The sequence below is a fragment of the Terrapene carolina genome, unplaced genomic scaffold (genome assembly GCF_002925995.2).
Source record: "Terrapene carolina triunguis isolate 2854851 unplaced genomic scaffold, T_m_triunguis-2.0 Scaffold210, whole genome shotgun sequence".
Lineage (NCBI taxonomy): Eukaryota > Metazoa > Chordata > Testudines > Emydidae > Terrapene > Terrapene triunguis.
Genome location: NW_020664561.1, coordinates 51907685 through 51925850, shown reverse-complemented (window position 1 = coordinate 51925850; position 18166 = coordinate 51907685). Strand labels below are relative to the sequence as shown.

Sequence of the window (18166 nt, the reverse complement as noted above, 5' to 3'; positions counted from 1 at the left end):
CTCCCTTTATATTTATTTTTGATTACAAGTATTTGCACTGTACAAAAAAACAAAAAATAGGATTTTTCAATTCACCTAATACAAGTACTGTAGTGCAATCTCTTTATCATGAAAGTTGATCTTATAAATGTAGAATTATGCACACAAAAAGAACTGCATTCAAAAATACTTTTTGTTCAGCCAATCACTCAGACAAACAAGTTTTTTTACATTTGCAGGAGATAATGCTGCCATCTTCTTGTCTACAATGTCACCTGAAAGTGAGAACAGGCATTCTCATGGCACTGTTGTAGCCAGTGTCGTAAGATATTTACGTGCCAGATGTGCTAAAGGTTCATATATCCGTTCATGCTTCATCCACCATTCCAGGGGACATGCATACATGCTGATGACGGGTTCTGCTGAATAACAATCCAAAGCAGTGCGGACCAATGCATGTTAATTTTCATTATCTGAGTCAGATGCCACCAGCTCAAGGTTGATTTTCTTTTTTGGTGGTTCAGGTTCTGTAGTTTCCACATCGGAGTGTTGCTCTTTTAAGACTTCTGAAAGCATGCTCCACACCTCGTCCCTCCAGATTTTGGAAGGCATTTCAGATTCTTAAACCTTGGGTTGAGTGCTGTAGCTATCTTTAGAAATCTCACATTGGTACCTTCTTTGTGTTTTGTCAAATCTGCAGTGAAAGTGTTCTCATAATGAACAATATTTGCTGGATCATCCTCCGAGACTGCTATAACATAAAATATATGGCAGAATGTGGGTAAAACACAGAGCAGGGGACATACAATTCTCCCCCAGGGAGTTCAGTCACAAATTTAATTAACACGTTATTTTTTTAATGAGCGTCATCAGCATGGAAGCATGTCCTCTGGAATGGTGGCCGAAGCATGATGGGACATACAAATGTTTAGCATATCTGGCACGTAAATACCTTGCAATGTCGGCTACAAAAGTGCCATCCAAATGCCTGATCTCACTTTCTGGTGACATTGTAAATAAGAAGAGGGCAGCATTATCTCCTGTAAATGTAAGAAACTTGTTTATCTTAGCAATTGGCTGAACAAGAAGTAGGACTGAGTGGACTTGTAGGCTCTGAAGTTTTACACTGTTTTGTTTTTGAGTGCAGTTACGTAACGAAAAAAATCTACATTTGTAAGTTGCACTTTCATGACAAAGAGATTGCACTACAGTACTTGTATGAGCTGAATTGACAAACATTATTTACAGTTCAAATATTTATAATAAAAAATAATATACACTTTGATTTCAATTACCATGCAGAATACAATATATATGAAAATATAGAAAAACATCCAAAATATTTAATAAATTTCAAATGGTATTTTATTGTTTATCAGTGCGATTAAAACTGCGATTAATCGTGATTAATTTTTTTAATCATGTTTAATTTTTTTGAGTTAATCGCGTGAGTTAACTGCAATTAGTCAATAACCCTAATAAAAATATAAGAAAATTTAAGATAGATTTAAGTTCCGGAAAAATCCATATGACTTCAATAGGTTTTGCTTCATGTACAAATTCAGAGCTTCTATTTACAGACTCAAATCCTCTCTTCTCTTTTTCTATTTGACTGCTTTTTTTTTTTCTGGGGGGTAGGGGAGGGAAAGGGAGGATAATAAGTCTATAGTGACTTGTGGCCCAAGAGCAAAGAGTTTTTTCTTGTTGAATATAACAAGTCCATTCAGGGGACTACAGATTATACCAGAGATATTATAAATATATATATATATAAACCCCTCAGAGTAAAAGCCTTCTGGCAGTGAGCCAACTCTCATGAGTTGTAACTCATGATAGTGGTACTCTGCTCCATACAGCCTACACAGGCAGCTTCTAAGTTACACATCACAATGGCTTAAATTTCAGCTACAATCAGAGACCAACTCTCCCTCTGTGTCCCATTACTATACTTGCAGACTAGTGGAATACTTCAGTGGTCTGTCCCAAAGGCTGAACTTGAAGGCATTGTACAGAGTAGTGCCTTCTCAACTGTGACCCTTGGCTCTGGAATTTGCTCCCAACAAATATCCATCAAAGCCAATCCTTGTCACTTTTGGGTGCAATGTAAGATTTCTCCTTGTTTAGGCTCTCTCCTAATTATTGGACTTTCTTTTCCAAATCAGTTGGAATTAAGCAAAATAAGCAGTCATGATTAAATTATCCCTTGGATCTGCCATTAAGAACATAAGAACGGCCATACTGGGTCAGACCAAAGGTCCATCAAGCCCAGTATCCTGTCCTCTGACAGTGGCCAATGGCAGGTGCCCCAAAGGGAATGAACAGACAGGTTATCATGAAGTGATCCATGCCTGTCACCCAATCCCAGCTTCTGGCAAACAGAAGTTAGGGACACCATTCCTGCCCATCCTGGCTAATAGCCATCGATGGCCCTATCTTCCATGAATCTATCTAGCTTCCGTTTGAACCCCATTATAGTATTGGCCTTCACAACACCCTCTGGCAAGGAGTTCCAGAGGTTGACAGTGCGTTGCGTGAAAAAATACTTTCTTGTGTTTGTTTTAAATCTGCTACCTATTAATTTCATTTGGTGGCCCCTTGTTCGTGTATTATGAGAAGGAGTAAATAACACTTTCTTATTTACTTTCTCTATACCACTCATGATTTTATAGACGTCTATCATATCCCCCCTTAGTCGCCTCTTTTCCAAGCTGAAAAGTCCCAGTTTTATTAATCTCTCCTCATACGGAAGCCGTTCTATACCCCTAATCATTTTTGTTGCCCTTTTCTGAATGTTTTCCAATTCCAATATATCTTTTTGAGATGGGGCGATCACATCTGCATGCAGTATTCAAAGTGTGGACGTACCATGGATTTATATAGAGGCAATATGATATTTTCTGTCTTATTGGCTATCCCTTTCTTGATGATTCCCAACATTCTGTTCGCTTTTTTTGACTGCCGGTGCACATTGAGTGGATGATTTCAGAGAACTATCCACAATGACTCCAAGATCTCTTTCTTGAGTGGTAATAGCTAATTTAGACCTATCATTGTATATGTATAGTTAGGATTATGTTTTCCAATGTGCATTACTTTGCATTTATCAACATTAAATTTCATCTGCCATTTTGTTGCCCAGTCACGCAGTTTTGTGAGATCCTTTTGTAGCTCTTCGCAATCTGCCTGGGACTTAACTATCAGTTTTGTATCATCTGCAAATTTTGCCACCTCACTGTTTATCCCTTTTCCCAGATCATTTATGAATATGTTAAATAGGACTGGGCCCAGTACAGACCCCTGGGGGACACCACTATTTACCTCTCTCCATTCTGAAAACTGACCATTTATTCCTACCCTTTGTTTCCTATCTTTTAACCAGTACCAATCCATGAGAGAACCTTCCCTCTTATCCCATGACTGCTTATTTTGCTTAAGAGCCTTGGTGAGGGACCTTGTCAAAAGCTTTCTGAAAATCTACATACACTATATCCACTGGATCTCCTTTGTCCGCATGCTTGTTGACCCCCTCAAAGAATTCTAGTAGATTGGTGAGGCATGATTTCCTTTTAAGGACTATTGACTATTTCCCAAAAAATTATGTTCATCTATGTGTCTGACAATTTTGTTCTTTACGATAGTTTCAACCAATTTGCCTGGTACTAAAGTGAGGTTTACTGGCCTGTAGTTGCCAGGGTCACCTCTGGAGCCCTTTTTAAAAATTGGCATCACATTAGCTATCCCCCAGTCATTTGGTACAGAAGCTGATTTAAATGATAGGTTACAGATGACAGTTAGTAGTCCTGCAATTTCACATTTGAGTTCCTTCAGAACTCTTGGGTGAATACCATCAGGTCCTGGAGACTTATTACTGTTTAGTTTATCAATTTGTTCCAAAACCTCCTCTAATGACACCTCAATTTGGGACAGTTCCTCAGATCTGTCACCCAAAAAGAATGGCTCAGGTTTGGGAATCTCCCTCACATCCTCAACAGCGAAGACCGATGCAAAGAATTCATTTAGTTTCTCCGCAATGGCCATTCATTAAGAGGAGATGATGCAAGGGTGATGCATGGTACTGTTCTCCAATATAGGATAGCGGGTTTTTTTAAACTTGGTTATGTCAATGGATGCCTTAGAAGCACCTGTAATATGTCAGTCAATTTTAGTGTCCACAGCCCTTACAGGTCAACAGACCTGATCAAATACAATGCCTAGTTCTTCTATTTCCAAAAATACTAAAAATCAGTATTATTTTTACCAAAACAATTTCATAAAGAAGCATTTTCACTTAGTTCTTAAAATACCTACCCCTACCTCAACATACACACCTTCATTCCCAAAATATATTACAGTGTCTCATTGCCTCTGTAAGGTGGAATACATTCTAGGGCAGAGGGCTTACAGCAAGCTGTGGGCCCTTAATGTGGGGTTTAAGAGGTGCATAGGTACCAGTGCAGGCCCACTGCACTGGGGTGGATTTCACCCTTAGCTATTATATATCACCTTTTTGACATTAGAAATGGCCCCACCTTCCCCTTGATTCAGTCTAAATGTTAAGTACTTTCACTTCTTTTCACTGGCTTTTAAATTATTGCATGTAAGTATTAGCTCTGTAGGATGGATTAAGTTTTAATTTTAATATTTTGTAAAGCGTTTTGAGATTCCTCAGCATGACAAAGTGCTATAAAAGTTTAAGTTGTTCCACTACAATAGCTGAGGGCCCTATCCCCAAGTTATTTAAAATTTAAATTTAAGTACTTGTAGCAAATTGGCCATCAGTTATGAGACTGAAATTACCACTGGACCAGTGACGTAGAAGAGCTGAACCTTAAGTGCATTTGAAAATTAGTAAATTAATGTAAAAATGAATCTTAAAAATATACTAGCCATTAAGGAAGAGGAACTGAAGAAGGGATCATATCATTTATTTAGAATGTAATAAATGGGCCATGCACTTCAAGGTAGTCTGCCAATGCACATGTAAGTTATCAGGGAGCCCACCAGAGCATTGCAACAATGAATTCTTGACATCATAAATGTGTACTTACATCAGGGTGTTTAGATTCTGAAAAATACAGTATACTTTTAACCAACTGTACCATGCTCTAAGCATTTAGACTTCTTGAGGGCTTTACTCAGTCACTCTTAATCAAAGGAAAAACAATATTTACTGTGTTCTCAAATAGACAGCATTTATATATAGAACTTCTTGTACTTTGTACGGTGTAAATAGGAAAGTCTTTAAAGCTAATAAAATACATTTTGTAATACAATTCTCTATTGTTGTATTCTTACATTACTTAGTAAAATCCTAAAACATTTAAAATAAAATTTAAAATGTCTTTAGGGAGAGAGAAGCAGTCTGTTGAAAGGATGTGATGCAGCAGTCAGTCTTTGCCACCATTTTGTAGCTATATGAATGTAGAAAAAGGTAGTTAGTGCTCCATTACTGAATAATTATCCATCTAAATGTCAGCTGTGAACATGTGATCAGTCTTTTTATGAGCCAAAAGAATGTTCCCTTATGTCCATATTTAATTTCAGTATGGAAATACAGTACAGGCTCACCTTTCCCATTGACATCTCAATACACAAGCATTTTAGTCCTCAAGGCATTTTTTCCTTTTTATAAAAAAAAGGACATATAATGCACACCTAGAGTTGTGCAGCTCTGCAGAAAATTGTTTAACACCTGCAGTACATACAGACACATTTATGTATGAATTGATGAAGGTATTTGTCGACATCCAAATGAAAGAGCTGTTCAAAAACGTAAATGCATACACAATGGGCTTGTCAATAATATTGCGTATTTTAAAAGCCCCAGCCTGTTGCATTTTTGAAAGATTCTAAAGCTGCATATAATGCTAACATCAGGTATAAAATTAATGTATTAACCTTCTGGGGTATATATTCAACAAGGCTGAAGCACAGCTTCATTATCTGCAGGCACCCACAAAATCTGCAACTGCATTTCTGTGCTCACAAGAACAAATTCCTCTTTGTTCGTTGCTTTCTAAGACATAGCAACACTGGAAACAGATGAGTCCTCCTCATCTATCAGTCTATCAAGATGTAGCCACTAGGACACAGGATTTCTATCCCATTTCCTTTTCCTCCAAGGGTGCAGGTAAGTTTCCCATGTTAAGAACACCAAAGCTGGAGCACAATTATGGTTAGTATACACCAGGGGTCGGCAGCCTTTCAGAAGTGGTGTGCCGAGTCTTCATTTATTCACTCTAATTTAAGGTATCACGTGCCAGTAATACATGTTAACGTTTTTAGAAGGTCTCTTTCTATAAGTCTATAATATATAACTAAACTATTGTTGTATGTAAAGTAAATGAGGTTTTAAAAATGTTTAAGCAGCTTCATTTAAAATTAAATTAAAATGCAGAGCCCCCCGGACCGGTGACCAGGACCTGGGCAGTCTGAGTGCCACTGAAAATCAGCTCGCGTGCCGCCTTTGGCACACGTGCCATAGGTTGCCTTCGCCTGGTATACACTACCCTGATTATCTAGTCATTTTGCCCGAGCCTGATTCCTGACTAGGTTGGTGTACATACCAGTACTGCCACATCATGGAAAATAATTACCAAGGTATGAGAAATCTGCTTTTCCATGAAATGACTACTGCCATTATAGACAAACGAATCTGACCAGCAATGACCACATTCAGGGAGAGAAGGAGTAACTAGTCAAGCCCAATCTAGCTTCACCATAAAGTGGCAAGAAGGAAGAAACTGACAGAAGGAAGTGGGTAAAGAACACCAGACAGAGCCGGTTGGGGTGAGTAGACTTTGGAAGGACCCCTCTGAAAACTTGTCAATCAAAGGCCTAGTAAAACCCTAAAACATTTAAAATAAATGTAAAATGTCTAGGGAGAAAGAGAAGCAGTCGGTTGAAAGGATGGAATGCAGCAGTCAGTATTTGACACCATTTTGTAGCTATATGAATGCAGAAAAAGTTAGTTACGGCTCCTTTTACATATCCGCTAAAACATACACAATTTCTCAGGTCCAGGATGGGATTTCTGGTCTCAAAAAAGAGCGAGAGAGACCCACACTAGATTTGCCAATAGCCCGGTGGTTAGGGTACTCATCTGGGCTGTGGGACATCCTTTGCTTGATTTGAAGCAGTAGCTTGAACCTGGGTCTACCACCTGGGCTACTGGCGATTCAGGAGGGGTGTCTGTGCTTCATTTTTTTGGTGAAATTTCAGAAGGTCTCAGTTTCATCCTGATGAATGGGAATGAGAAACATTTTCGAAATCTCAAAAACTTTCACGGGATGAGAAAAGATTTCCACTTAGCTCTAACATGGAAATTACAAACCAAGGCTGGGAGCTCCCCAACTCTCTGGGCCAAGTGCTGGCCACTAGAAAGGCTACTTTCCACCATAGGGAAGAGAAAGAGAAGAATAGTGAGGGTGGCTTCAAAAGGGTCCAAGCAGAGAGCATTTAGCACTAGTTTTAGGCTTCAAGGAGAATCAAGTAGTTAACAAAGGGACAAGGTAACTGCCTTGAGGAACCAACTGGGTTACAATGGAGTAGAACTCCACAGGGAAACCTCCTATAAACCCCTGCGAGAGTGACCTGTATTTTACAGGGCTAGCAGATATTTTTCAAAGGAATTCTGGAAGAACTGCAGAATGGAAGGGATAGTGGAGATTTTGTGGGACCCCATAATAAGCAGAGAAGTATCTTTTCAGGAATTGAGATGATGAGGTCCCTGACTTAGTTTTGACAGGAGGGAATGTTCATGAAGTTAAGGAGGATAAAAGTCAAGGTGAAGGGCAGGGCTCCTAATGTCGGTGGCCTTTAGTTCTAGTAAGTGGAGGCCTAGACCTCAGGACAGCTAGAGGTCTGTGAAATAGGCCCATCTTGGCCACTCAAGCTATGAAAGGTACTGATCCCTTTTTGTTTTCTTCAAAACCCACCATGTCAAGAGTGGGGAATGAAGGCATAAGCTACATCCCTTTCCTAGAACATGGACAAGTTATCCTGTGGCCTGGGGGTCTAGGTATTGGCTCTCTGTATCTGAAAACTAGGGAGCTGCATCTCCACATGAAGTAGTCAGCTAATGGAGGCAGGGCCAGATTAACCTTTTGTGGGCCTGCTGCCAAACATATTTGTGGGCCCCCACTGAGGCAATGGAGCATGGTGCAGAGGTCAGTCCCCAGAGCAAGGGGCCAGCCAGGGGCATTGCATGGCAGGGGCGGCCCCGCTCTGCTCAGCCCAGTGTGAGGACACTATTTACAAACAGGCAGTTGCCAGATGCACAGTGGCCCTGTGATGCCAACATGTCCCTTCCCCTCGGGGAGCAGGCCCATGCCACACCACAGAGCCCCCCCCCCCAAGACCCCCCCCTCGACTCCCTATGACCACTATGCCCAGTGTCCTCCCAGACCTCCCCCAGGCACAGTGCCCTGCCTTGCACCCTCCTGCCCACAGCCCCACCACAACTGCCCAGCACCCCACACAGAACCCCCCACTCCCTATTGCCCCAACACACACATCTTCCCTGCCCCCTCACAGCCCAGCACCCCTCCCCAGACTCCCCACAGACCCACTTCCCCAGGCCCTGCCTCCCGGCCACACTCACCGGCCCTGCTGGGAGGTGACTGTGTCTGCTGGGCTGAGCCAGGCTCCCTCAAGACGCACTTGCCTGGAGGGGCCCAGCCAAGCCCCCTACACTGTCTCCCCCCCGACCTGGCTGAGACTGGCCAGGCTTCTGCACCAGTCCCAGGCTGCTCAGCTCCAGGGAGACTGGCGGGGCCCCACAGGCCTGGAGCCAGAGGTGCACTGGGGTCCTGCCGGGGGCAGAGAGGAGCAGGGGGGGTTGGGGCTAGGGGGCAGAGAGGAGCCCTTGGCCAGCTGGTGGGCAGGCCGAGAGAAGCAAGTGGTGGGCAGGGGGAGCCAGTGGGGTCTCAGGGCGCAGTGCAAGCGGAGCAGGCCAGGGCCTCTTCTGAGGATGGGCCCGGCTCCATGGAGCCACTGGCGCCATTGTAAACCTGGCACTGCTTTGTTGAAGACCTCCCAGTAATGAGATCACTCTCCCACAAAGAGAGGGCTCTGGCACAGACACTTTGCTTCAAGCACGACAATTCAGTACATGTGGATGTGGAGCTTTTATTCCCACGGGGACAGTGTTCCTTGTACAGACTAATGAAAACTGGGCTCCACACCCCCAATCTGCAGATGGCATTTGTAGTTTTGTAGCGGTAGAGGGGTCCTGAAGTAGACCCTCATATTGTGAGACCTGCACAGCCAATTGAGAGATGAATTCACTCATTGAGCGGAAGGAATTAAGCACTCCACCTGCTCCTCTGTTGAATATAGGGAGGATAATAAAGGCTTCCTGACTCATGCTGCTCACAGTTATTTTCAGGAAGGTCTTTGGATCAATGCCAGACTGATGGGTAGAGTGTGGAGAACCTGTGGGTATGAAAATAGGGATGGGAGGGTTATCACCCTTCCAGTTCTCGAGCCACTACCACTGAGTGGAGAAAGCCAGAGCATGGTCACCCAGTTAGGAGCTGCTCCTGCCATTGCTTAGACCTGATTTCAGCACAAGCTTGTGAGGAGTGGGAGGGCAAGATGGGTAGGAGGGATTCAGCTGATGAAGGCTGCAAAAAGAATATTTTTTTGTCCTCCTCTGGCTTTTTCTGGGAGGACATTTTCTTTAATTTCCTGTTCCATGTTGTTGTGGAGTTCCACTGAGGCTTTAAAGAAAGATGGTACTTCATCACGAAGACATCAGCTTTAGCTGCTTCCGTTAAGACAGGAGGACAACTGGGGATGCCCAGCAGCAAGCTGAGAGGAAGACCTGGACACAAAAATCAAGCAACTGGACTGGCTTCTGCCTGCCTGATATTTTGGTGAGGAGGACTCAAACACTTCTCCATACTAATGGCAGCACATAAAGGGAAATAAACTTGGTCGAAATAGAGTAATTGTGCTTCTGTCTGATTTGCTACCAAAAACATTTAGAGGAACTAGTAAGAAGACTTGTAACCACAAAAAAGAGATTGGCCTTCTGAAAATATACTACAAGAGTTTTTAACTCTACAAGGATCTTGGAAGTGAATGGCTATATCTTCTAGGGCTAACTGGTAATACTTATATACTCAAAATATAAAGTAAAGACAATTGTTCTGATAACTAATGATCTTTGGGTACTGTATTAGCATAATTAAAACACAGTTAATTAATATGACTATGGAAAAAATGACAAACATTAATAGAAGGGACCATTGTGATCATCTAGTCTGACTTCCTGTATAGCACAGGCCATAGAACTTCCTCAAATAATTCCTAGAGCGGATCTTTAAGAAAAACATCCAATCTTGATTTAACAATTGTCAGTGATGGAGAACCCAGGGAAGGTTAGACTAGATGACCCTTGTAGTCTCTGCTAACCCTGGTAGATTCTATGAATCTATCAGGACCCTTGTAATGGCTAATTGCCCTCACTGTCAAAACAACAACAAGGGGTTCTTCAAATACGTCAGACAAAAAAGAAAGATCAAGGATGGTGTGGGTCCACTGCTCAACAGAGAAGGTGAGCTGGTAACGGAAGATGATAGGAAGGCAGAGCTGCTTAATGCCTACTTTGCTTCAGTCTTCTGCCAAAAAGAACATGTGATCGGACGACTAGACAATAAAGAGGAAGAGATGCAGATCAGGATAAGTAGAAAATACATCAGATCTTCTGATCAATTTGAATGAACTCAAATCAGCAAAGTCAGATGTTATTCACCTAAGGGTACTGAAGGAATTAGCTGAAGAAATTTCTGAGCTACTGGCAATAATATTTGCAAACTCATGGATGAGAGGAGAGGTCCCGGAAGACTGAAGGGCTAATGTAGTCTCCATCTTTTAAAAAAGGGGAAAAGGAGGAGCTGGGGAACTATAGACCAGTCAGTCTGACTTCGATACCTGGGAAGCTACTAGACCAGTGTATAAAACATTCAGTTTGTGAATACTTGGAGGATGAAGGGGTAATCACTAGCAACCAGCATGGATTTACCAAGAACAAATCATGCCAAACCAGTATCAGATACTGAGGTAAAATAATCTCTCTTCTTCTCCTCGAGATTCCTGTTTATGCATCCCAGGATCACATTAGCTTTTTTGGCCACAGCGTCACGCTGGGAACTCATGTTCAGCTGATTATCCACCACAACGGCCAAATCTTTTTTGAGTCACTGCTCCCCAGAATAGCGTCTTCCATCTTGTAAGGATGGTCTACATTCTTTGCTCCTAGATGTATACATTTACTTTTAGCAGTGTTAAAACGCATATAGTTTGCTTTTGTCCAGTTTACCGGGTGATCCAGATCGCTCTGAATAAGTGACCTGTCCTCTTCATTATTTACCACTCTCCCAATTTTGTGTCATCTGCAAACTTTATCCGTGATGATTTTCTTTTAACGACGATAAATAGCATAGGGCCAAGAACCGATCCCTGCAGGACCACACTGGAAACACATCCACTTGATGACCCCCCATTTACAATTACATTTTGAGACCTATCAGTTTGCCAGTTTTTAATCCATTTAGTGTGTGCCATATTAATTTTATATCATTCTAGTTTTTGAATCAAAATGTCACATGGTATCAAGTCAAACGCCTTACAGAGGTCTAAGAATATTATATCAACAGTATTACCTTTATCGACCAAACTTGTAATCTCATCAAAAAAAGAGATCTATTTAGTTTGACAGGAACTATTTTCCATAAACCCATGTTGATTTGCATAAATTACATTAATCTCCTTTAATTTTTTCTTAATCAAGTCTCATATCAGCTGCTCCATTATCTTCCTCAAATCAACGTCAGGCTGACAGGCCTATAATTATGCGGGTCATTCTGTTTATCCTTTTTAAAAATTGGCACAACATTAGCTTTTTTCCAGTCTTCTGGAACTTCCTCAGTGCTCCAAGACTTATTGAAAATCAACATTAATGGTCCAGTGAGCTCCTCAGCCAGCTCTTTTAAAACTCTTGGATGCATGTCATCGGGACCTGCTGATTTAAAAATGTCTAACTTTAGTAGCTTCTGTTTAACATCCTCCTGAGATACTAGTGGAATGGTAAGAGTATTATATCACCATATGATGAGACTACAAATACAGAACAGAAATACTGATTGAAAACTTCTGCCTTTTCTGCATTATTATTGTTAATTCTACCATTTGCATCTTATAATGGACCAATGCCATTCTCTGTTTCTAATATACACCTCTACCCCGATATAACGCGACCCGATATAACACGAATTCGGATATAACGCGGTAAAGCAGCGCTCGGGGGGGAGGGGCTGCGCGCTCCAGCGGATCAAAGCAAGTTCTATATAACGCGGTTTCACCTATAACACAGTAAGATTTTTTGGCTCCCAAGGACAGCGTTATATCGGGGTAGAGGTGTATTTTAAAAACTCCTTATTGTCCTTAACTCTGCTCGCCATAAGTTTTTCCTTGCATCTCTTTTCTTTCCTTAGCAATTTTCTACAATTACTAACTTCTGATTTATATTCATTACTATCAACTTTCCCTTTCTTCAATTTGTTGTTTTATATTTTACAACTGTCTTCACTTCCGCTCTAAACCAGGTTGTTTTTTTAAACCAGCACAGCCTTCTTCCTCCATTGTGGGATTGTGGCTTTTTAGGCATCGAATAGGGTGTTCTGAAATGATTCCCAAGTATCATACAAATTTTTTCTGATTAAATGCTCTCTCCTAGCTGACCAGGCTCATAATTGTTTTCAGCTTTGTGAAATTGGTCCTATTAAAGCACCAAGTATAGAAATTACCAGTCTGGATTGTATTCTGCATGCACATCTTAAATGTTATCAAGTCATGATCACTCGTACCTAAGCTATCATTACGTTTTAGTTCTGCGATCAGTTCCCGTCAAACTAACAAGGTCTAATAAAGAATTCCCCCATGTTGGCCGCAACACTTTTAGAGTTAAGAAACATCTATAATGTTTAGAAATTCCAAGGATGTTTTAGTAATTGCAGCATGAGACTTTCAAAATATGTCACTCAAATTCAAGTCCCCTATGATCACACAGTTTTTTCCCCTATACACTATAGATAAGTGCATAAGGAGGTGATCATCCTATTCCCTAGTGTGATCTGATAGTTGGTAGCAGACATCAACTAATATCCCATCTTGTACATGATCTGTTAGGGAATTGATCCATAAGCAGTCAAGATCATTTTCTTGCGAGTTATCAGTGACTCAGAAACAGGTAATGTCATTTCGGACATACAGTGCCACTCCCCTTCCCCTTTTGCCTACTTGATCCTTCCTAAATGGGTGATAATAATTGATTTTAACTTTCCATTCATGCAAATAATCCCACCAGGTTTCAGAAATACCAACTAGATCAAATTTATGCTAGTAAATGAGCAATTCCAGGTCCTCTTGTTGTTACCAGGCTCCTAGCGTTGCTCTTAGCATAGGCAATTCAAGAATTTCTTCTCTTCATGTCCTAAGGCTTCTTGATTTCGTTCTGAGCATCTCAATTTTTTGCTGAGTGCTCACATCTTCTCTCTTTTTTACCCTTCCCTTTTGTTATTAGTTTAACACTCTTCTGAATACTCTAGTCTGCCAGTCCCCTAAGGTGGAGGCCATCCAACAGCCCCTACTCCCCACAAAAGGTGGACCAATATTCCACAAAACCAAAACCCTACACCACTTACCTAGCCAGCAGATACATGAAAGAAAGCACAGGAGTAGAGTTAATTAACTGTACTTCTATCAGGGTGGATAAAAATCAATGATTTTTTTTTAAATAAAAAAAATCAGATTTGTTTTTATTTAAATCGGATTTTTTGATAAAATGTTTTTTGAGGAAAAAACCTATCTAAAAATAGTTTTAATTAAGATACATTATAGCTCAAAGATATCTCATCATGGAATAGGGATTACAAATTCTAATTCTAGAGTATGAGACAATATATTCATGTAATGTTTAAGAAAAGTTTTGTAAATGAGTTCCAATAGTTCATGGATTAGGAACCCAATCTTATGGGTTCCAGGGGCTTCTGTATAGATTATTTAGGTTAATATTTCTATCTACCCAATGGGATTCAGTGCTCAGTCTAGAAGATACCATCAGAGATGCTTAGTTTTGCAGTTCTCAAACTGTGGATTTGTGTCTCCAGAGATAACATGTTTGTTAACAGCAAAAATGTTTTTAAATAAATTAATATATAGAGGTGAGAAATAACAGACCTCAACCCTATTGTCTCTCTGCAAATTTGTGTAGACAGAGTCAATCCCTTACCTCTATCTAAAAGTGCAAAGTTTCAAAAAAGTTCAATGAATAGAAGATTGTTGGGGGCGGAATAGATCTGGACAAGGAGAAGAAGTCTGGAGATAAATGTGAGAAGGGAGGGACAGGCAGTAGAAACAAAAGTGAAACTGTTTGAGCATCATATTCCAGAAGTCTTGAGGTCTTTCTGAGGGTAGCCTTCTTTGATTTGAGATCTACCATACCATTCTCTCACTAGAAGGGAAAACCTATAATGGCAGCAGGCCATAAAAGAGACCCAGTTTGGGTCTCATCTATCTCTGAGTTGTGAAGAATATGTATTAAGGTTATAACAACTAACAAGAATGCACTTTTATGTAGAAATCCATGATTAAATCGAGTCTTCCTGACTTCAAATCCACCCTGACTTCTATATCATCTTTGATCAGAGGATACCAAAGCACCTTTCCAATATTCATAAAGACTCAAAACCCCCACAAGAGAAGCACGTACTACACCCATTTTACTGACAGTTAAACTGACATATAGAAAAGGTTAAATGACTTGCCCACGCTCAGTGGTAGAACTGGGAATATAGCTCCTCTATTCTAACCACTAGATTACATTGCCTTTCAAATTATTAAAACATGATTTCTTTTATAACATTCTCAGGTAATATGCAGCAACTCCAAAATATATGCTCCCTTTAATTCAGAAAAGTAGTACACACTGTCACTTTAAATGAAAGCTGGGAGTTGGAGAGAGAGGTTGGGCAAAATTTCATTGTTGGCAAAAGTTGGTTTCATTCCAGGAAGGAATGGAGTTGCCCCCACACATGCTAGTGGTTCTATATTGAACAAAGAAAAGAAAAGCCTTCTACAGGACGGTCATCATAATTACCTCAAAAGCTTACATTTATATGATAAGAGCACTAAAAATGTTGGATTTCACCATAAAATTCAAAACTCCTTAAGAGAAAAAAGAAATCAGACATACCAGATGAGACATAAATTACTAAATCAAGACCCTGATTTAACCAATAACAAGAAATTTTTTGCAATAAGTAAAAGAGAATGTTCAACTAACCATTTGATAGACCATTTCCGAGCTTTTGTACATTATGACTTGTGGGAGATGAAAATGCACTGATTTGGCACGTTCCTGTTGTTGGTGAATATGAGCTTAAATTTTTCTTTCTGGTCTTCAAAGGTGTTGCTTCATGTGGCTAAACAAAGTTAAAAAAAAAAAAGAATAAATAAATGTTGGTTCATAGGGAGATCCTTCCATACCCCTTATGTAACTCTGACAATTCCAATCCCTCCCTCCAATTTCCATTCTCAGTGCTTCACAATTACAGCCTCCACACTTCCTGTTAAGGCGGACTACACATTGCTCCCAGAACCAGTCAGCATACAGTGTCTTAAAATGGCCCAATTTGCTAATGTTTAATCAAGCAGTATAGGCCAAGTTGTAACCATATTTTCAAAGAGATTCCCAATTTTCAGTGTCCCCGTTTACGAACATCCCCAAATGTACATGCAGACAGCACTTAAACATGCAAATTAAGCTGTTAGATGTCAGCCTCTCAGCTTTCATACACAAGTCCAACTTGCAAGGTACCTAGAGATATAGTTGCCTAAACTGAGTGCCAAGTGCTCTTTTGAGCAGGTAGTCTAAAAGTTAATTCTATTGGGAAAAATAAGTTAATTTGATGTTACTATGGCATGCACTTTCCTTTCTCACCAGGATTCGTTATGGTTAAAAATCATGGTCAGAATTTTTAGACTTTTTGTTCCACTAAAGATTTAGCTTATTTTTAACCATTTTTATCAAGTGTTTGATTTCCTAAAAACACAAGAAAAATCAGTGTTAAGACAGCAGAGGTCAATTAAAACCAAAATTAAGTCTCTAGTTTAAAGTCATGTGATTACTAACCTAAAGGGAGTTGTGTACCAAACTAGTGGTCAATATTTTTTGCAAGTGTTAGAAGAAAACACATTGACTGGAAGTCATTGGTATAGTAGAATCTCAGAGTTACAAACAGCTTGGGAATGGAGGTTCTACTGTATACATTTTGCTTCCTGGATCAGATGTTAAACTGTAACCCTGAAAAAATTGAGCTACACTGCATTACCGCTACACAAGAAATTAGGAATCTGCCTGTACATCAAGGACCTAAGTTCTGATGATGATTTACATCTTACTAAGGGAGAATTAGCAGCTTCAAGTAACATCAGTAATGACTAGGTCAAAAAGGAAACACACAAAGACACCATCAAACTCCAACAACACTAAAAAGAAAGCCTCCCACTTCACTGAAGCCAGGATTTCACCCTTGTATCCTTAGGGGTGATATAAAGCCCCTAGACACTTTCAAATGGTACAGCGACCACCAGTTTTTACCTCTGACTGAATTTTAAGTATTAAGCACCATGTGTAACAGTCAACACACAATCATATATTGACAACTTCAAAGTAAAATAAGTAACCAGCTGACCCAGTAATTGAACAAGGGGCCATAAGAATGAAACACTGAACCAACTGGAAGGCTCAGCTTCAAGATTTGCATAATATTTCCCTTCTATCTAGCAGCTTTCATAACAAAGGACCTCAAGTCACCAGGCAAGATATCTCTACTGTACACATTGCTGGCATAAAAGATGGAAATCGACTGGTGCACAACAGGTGCTGGAATAGTGAAGAGAAAGGGACATTTTGGCTAAGGCCATTTTTCCCCCCATAGATATTTTACTGAAAAAGTTTCTCATATTCAATTTTTAAGCCATTAAAAATACCACATGTAGGTATTTCACAACTTTTTCCTCTCCTTGGAAACAAGAGCTTTCAGAAAGAAACCTTCGCAGAAAAACAGAATAAAAACCAAAGGTACTTCTTGTCATTTTTGTTGTTTTGTTAACTTTCTAAACTAAATGTAACTTTGTTAATCCACACTTTCACAAATATAAAAACAGCTCACAAAATAGGAAGCAGGCTTCTCTCCTGTCACAACAATGTACTGTACACCACAAAACTCAATATCTATAATCTGTGTTTTTTCTGTGTATTACTCAGAACATTTCTTCAATTTCACACATTAGTTTACTAATCGTGTTTATAATTTCTTCAGTTAAGCACCATACATTAATGATAGAAAAAATAATTACAGGGCTATATGAATATTACACAGTTTTGACACCATGGATAAAATGTAAGATCACAGTCCTCCCCTTTGTGCTCATTAAAGATCCTCTGATACTTTACGTAGTGTTCTAGCTGATTTCAACTTGATTATCTGTATTTTGCTTACCTAAATTTCCCTGCAGTTTCAAATGAATATAGTATTCCTTACTTTTTATCCTGAATGTTGTTCAATGTTGCTGTGCACAAATGTTCTTCTGGGGAAAGAACCTCACCTCACCCTGACTCCAGAGCAGTGTAAAGGGCTCCAGAGATACGATTACACTGAACCTGGGTGTGAACCTCCCAGCCAAGGCAGACAGACTCGTGGTAGCGTGCTAAAAACAGCTGTATGGGCATTGTGGCTCCAGCAGAGACTCGAGCTAGTCACCCAAGCTCAAGCCCACCCAATCTCCTAGACTTGAGCTCAGGTGGCTAGTTTGAGTCTCCACCAGAGCTTCAACGTCCACATGACTCTTTTTAGCTCAAGCCCCTCAAGTCGGTCTACCAGGGCTGTGAGTCTCGCTCCCAGCTGCAGTGTAGACATACCCTGAAAGCCAATGACCCAGCCAAGGGAGAATTCCCCAGTGCAGGAACGTCTTGCATGCACTGGCATAGGAGCTGTACCGGGGCAAGGCTGGGAGCAGGAGGGTTGTTTTGGGGGCAGGGCTGCTACACAAAAGTCTAAGGAGAAAGTACTTGTGACAGCGTACCCCATAAGGCTTTATGGGGAGGGGGTGCTTATAA

General features: G+C 40.4%; 1 protein-coding gene across 2 annotated transcripts in view; it reads right to left on the bottom strand.

Annotated features, from left to right (window-relative positions):
• LOC112115973 (centromere protein R) overlaps window positions 1-18166 on the bottom strand; it is a 46576-nt gene that overhangs the window by 19038 nt on the left and 9372 nt on the right. For both annotated transcript variants that reach the window (XM_026655597.2, XM_026655595.1), the window contains exon 3: window positions 15329-15467. In XM_026655597.2, coding sequence (XP_026511382.1) covers window positions 15329-15467 — 139 coding nt within the window. The remainder of the gene's footprint in view (window positions 1-15328; window positions 15468-18166) is intronic.